We start from the raw sequence: 3,741 nt of genomic DNA, 5'->3' as shown, positions 1-3,741 counted from the left end.
AGTTGGTGAAATGAAATTTTTCGCGTATCACATCAGACGTTTGACGGTATGTCGGAAGAGGTTTCTGGACAAGAATGAAAAAACGAATTTCACGGCTGGCATGGAAACCCTCGAGACGAATCTTTTGAGCCTAATTAATCCGTCATTAGCGTATGTGGGTTACTGTAGCACTTATGGCTAATCATGTACTAATTAGGCTCAAAAGATTTGTCTCATGATTTCTCACATAACTGTACAATTAGTTTTTCGATTTATCTATATTTAATACTCTATTTAGATGTCCAAAAATTTAATGTGATGTTTTTGACGAAAATTTTTGGAACTAAACGAGGCCTATGTCGAACGAAAAAGGCCTAATTAGCACAGGTCCCAGACCACCGCAAGCTAACCTAAGCCCAGCCCATCTATCAACTTCGGGCCTCCGCGCGCCGCCGCCGCCGGTGACTGCACGCCGACGCCGTCGCCGTTGTCGTCCTCCCTGCTCTCCGCCCCCGCACGCCGCCGATCGAAACCCATGGATTCCCTCCTCGCCAACTACGCCTCTTCCGACGACGACGCCGACGAAACCCTACCTACCCCTGCCGCCGCCGTGCCCGCGGCCCGCCGCGAGGAGGCTTCCCGAGCGAAGCCTCCTCCCGCCGCGGCGGGTGGCATCTTCTCGTCGCTGCCGCAGCCCAAGTCGGCGCCTCTCTTCTCCTCCCTCCCGGCGCCCAAATCCGGGCCCGTCTTCTCCGCCATCCCGCCTCCCAAGTCGTCGTCGTCCTCCTCCGCCGCCGCCGCAAACCCTAAGCGGGTTGTGCAGTTCCGCCCTCCGCCGATCCGCCAGCCCACGGGCGAGAGCTCCGACGAGGAGGACGACGGCGCCGAGAAGCGCCGCCCTAGCGAGGCCGAGCCGCGGCCGCCCGTATCTGCTGGCGCGGGGCCTGTTTCTTCGTTCCTCCCGCCGCCCAAGCACTCCCTCGGGCTCGGCTCCGGCGCCGCCAGGAAGTCGGCCATAGACACTGCTGCGCCGGAGAGGTCAAATGGTGGCGCTGCTGGTCCACCGTCCTCAGCTGTCAACGCAGTTGCCGCAGAAAAGCCCGATACTAGCTCTGCGGATGACGACGACGATGAATCGGCGAACAGCAGTGATGATGAGGAGGAGATGCCTATGCCGGAGGAGCAGCAGGAACAACAGAGGTTTGATTCTGAAGCTGGACAGGTGCAGCAACAGCAGCAAAGCTATGATGCTGGAGTTGGGAGCAGTAATGGACAGGAAGGCTATGCATGGGATCCAAATTACTATGCCAATTACGGTGCAAACTATGGCTGGGATCCGAGTGGCAATGCGAATTATGGGACTGGAGCACAGTATGTGGCATATGGAGGAGAGCATGGTGGTGTGTATGGAAATACATACGGAGGAGAGCATGGTGATGGATATGGGCATTCGATGGCGGTGTCATATGGAGGGGGATATACTGGTGGGTATGAACACAATGCGGCTGCTGCAACAGCACCACCTATCCAGGAACCGTTACTGCCACCAGAGGTCGGCAGAATTGGAGGGAAGAGAGGTAGGAGTGATATGCCGGCAGAGATTTTAGAGGTGAACCAGGCAGAGCTGATGAAGAACCGACCGAGGGAGGATAAGTCCAAGCTCACTGGAATGGCCTTTGGCCCTAGTTACCAGGTACAGAGTTAGCTTGTTATGATTAGACTTAATTTGCATCATTGCTATTATGCTTTGATTATTTTTATGGCAAGTATCACATACAGTACATAGTAGGATGAGATTTCTAGAGTAGCTCACTCTCTTGCCAAGCACCGTAACCTTATGTCAATCACTATGACTGGTTAGACCACCCAAATGGTGTAGTTCTTCCTGCAAATGGTTAGTCTTATCAGGTAAACTGCTTATTAGTTGAGTGATATGGTAGTATTTATTTGACATGCTTGTGAGCAGTTTAGAACGATGCAAAAGCTCCCAAGAAATTATTTCTTGGACATAGTAGAAGTATGAAACAGTGTTTCTTTAAAATTTAATTTTGCATTTCATCAGGGCAGCAATATTCTTGGTCACTGATTACTGATAACATCTGTAAGGACGTAATTATGTTGGTCATATTTCAGTTGTGCGGTTTACTAGTTCACTAATCTTCAATTGAGCAATTGGATACAGCTTTTGTTCTTGAATTCTTGTGAAGGGTACAGTTTTGATTCATGCTATTCATAATTTCATACTTGCTTAACCTTAGAAAGGTTACATGTTACTTACGGTTCATACAGCATATCTGTTGGTGGTTAGTGGTTTTATGCTATTTGCATGTATTATTATACCCCCTACAAAATAAAATATACTCCCTCCGTCTAATAATGTAACCATTTCTAGAGCCGGGCATAGAGATTAAGAAATTATGTAGGAATGAATGGAGGAAGGTTGTGATTGGTTGAGAAGAGAATGTATGCTGAAAAATTAAATGGAGAATGGTTGTGATTGGTTAAGATGAGGAAGAAGGTGAAGAAATAACTTCATTTTGGGTCAAATGGTGGGTGTAATAGCTTCATTATGAACCGGAGCAGGTAGTAGGTAATAGGAGACCATGTGTAGTAGAACATTTGATCTACTTTTATTTGGCTGGTGACTGTAGGTTAGATCTTGTTTGGAATATAAGGGTTTAGTTATAGTGTGTAGAAAAGGTTTGTAGATAGCTTATGTACGAAAGGACATATCTTAGGGTGCACTATAGGATTTCAATTGAAATATGTAGGAGTGATGTTTTGCAGATCCAACATTCTCTTTCTAGTGGCCAACTGTTGAAGTGCTGTTCATAGAGATTGAAATGATGGTGGAAAGGAATCTGTCAAAAAAAGTTGGCTTCTATGAGTTTCATGATTAAGTTTGTATTGACCATAAGGTGTTATTATGCCATTGTGCCCATTACCATTAGTTTGAGAAATGTAGTTTGTGTGAATGAGCAATCATGAGCTCATAAGAGATTGTTCACAAATCTTCATATTTTCTTTTTGAAAAAATAAACCATTTTTCATCACTAATTAACTAAGGATTGTTCTGACACAAAGATTTCTGTCTTAATGCAGCCGGCCCCTTCGGCAAAAGGAAAACCCTCAAAGCTGCACAAAAGAAAGCACCAGATTGGGTCTCTATTCTATGACATGAAGCAAAAGGAGATGGAGCTTGCCGAGAGGCGTTCCAAGGGATTCCTCACGAAAGCAGAGACTCAAGCAAAATATGGATGGTGAGCATGGATGCGGAATATGGTAAGACGGGCATATACGTTGGATTTGAACTGTGTATTTCGTTTGTTGTCTGAATTTTTTTTTTGTTGTAAATTGTTCTTGATAATACTATAAACCAATTTGTAAAACTAGTTGGAATCAAACTTTCCCTCCTTTGATAGGGTACTTTTCTTTGCATTATCCAAGCAATTTGTGATGGTATTGTACGCTTCGTCCTGCGTCCTACGTCCTACTTCTTTTCGCTTCTACTTTTACTTGTAAGCTAAAATTTGAATTTTTAATTGTAAATTACTTTTACTTTGCAAATATGTTCTTTTGCTTTTTTATTAAAAAAACAAAAGATGACCAAGGTAGGTTCTCCGTGGCAAAATCCCCATTCTGCAGTTGCACATTTTCTGTTTTGTGCCATTGGTAGTTCATCCAACGAGATAGGTCATCCCGAGCACCTTGCGCATAAGAGCATCTGCACGAGATGTCTATCTCCATGAGCTCATGCCTAAA

At 45.4% G+C, this 3,741-nt stretch overlaps 1 protein-coding gene across 1 annotated transcript; it reads left to right on the top strand.

Annotated features, from left to right (window-relative positions):
* The first annotated feature begins 404 nt into the window (after positions 1-404).
* Positions 405-3,419, top strand: LOC102708586 (proline-rich protein PRCC). The gene is made up of 2 exons (XM_040521403.1): positions 405-1,672; positions 3,082-3,419. The coding sequence occupies exons 1-2, from the start codon at positions 515-517 to the stop codon at positions 3,241-3,243; spliced, it is 1,320 nt and encodes a 439-aa protein (XP_040377337.1). The 5' UTR covers positions 405-514; the 3' UTR covers positions 3,244-3,419.
* Positions 3,420-3,741: the final 322 nt, after the last annotated feature.

The sequence above is a fragment of the Oryza brachyantha genome, chromosome 2 (assembly GCF_000231095.2).
Source record: "Oryza brachyantha chromosome 2, ObraRS2, whole genome shotgun sequence".
NCBI classification, from domain to species: Eukaryota; Viridiplantae; Streptophyta; class Magnoliopsida; order Poales; family Poaceae; genus Oryza; species Oryza brachyantha.
The sequence above is the reverse complement of the archived record's forward strand: the minus strand, read 5'-3'. Positions and strand labels throughout refer to the sequence as shown.

Excerpts from the sequence above, each read along its gene's own strand:
- LOC102708586 (XM_040521403.1), top strand. The coding sequence starts at position 515 with ATGGATTCCCTCCTCGCCAACTACGCCTCTTCCGACGACGACGCCGAC. Across the intron at positions 1,673-3,081 it reads CCTTTGGCCCTAGTTACCAG|CCGGCCCCTTCGGCAAAAGG; the intron begins GTACAGAGTTAG and ends GTCTTAATGCAG.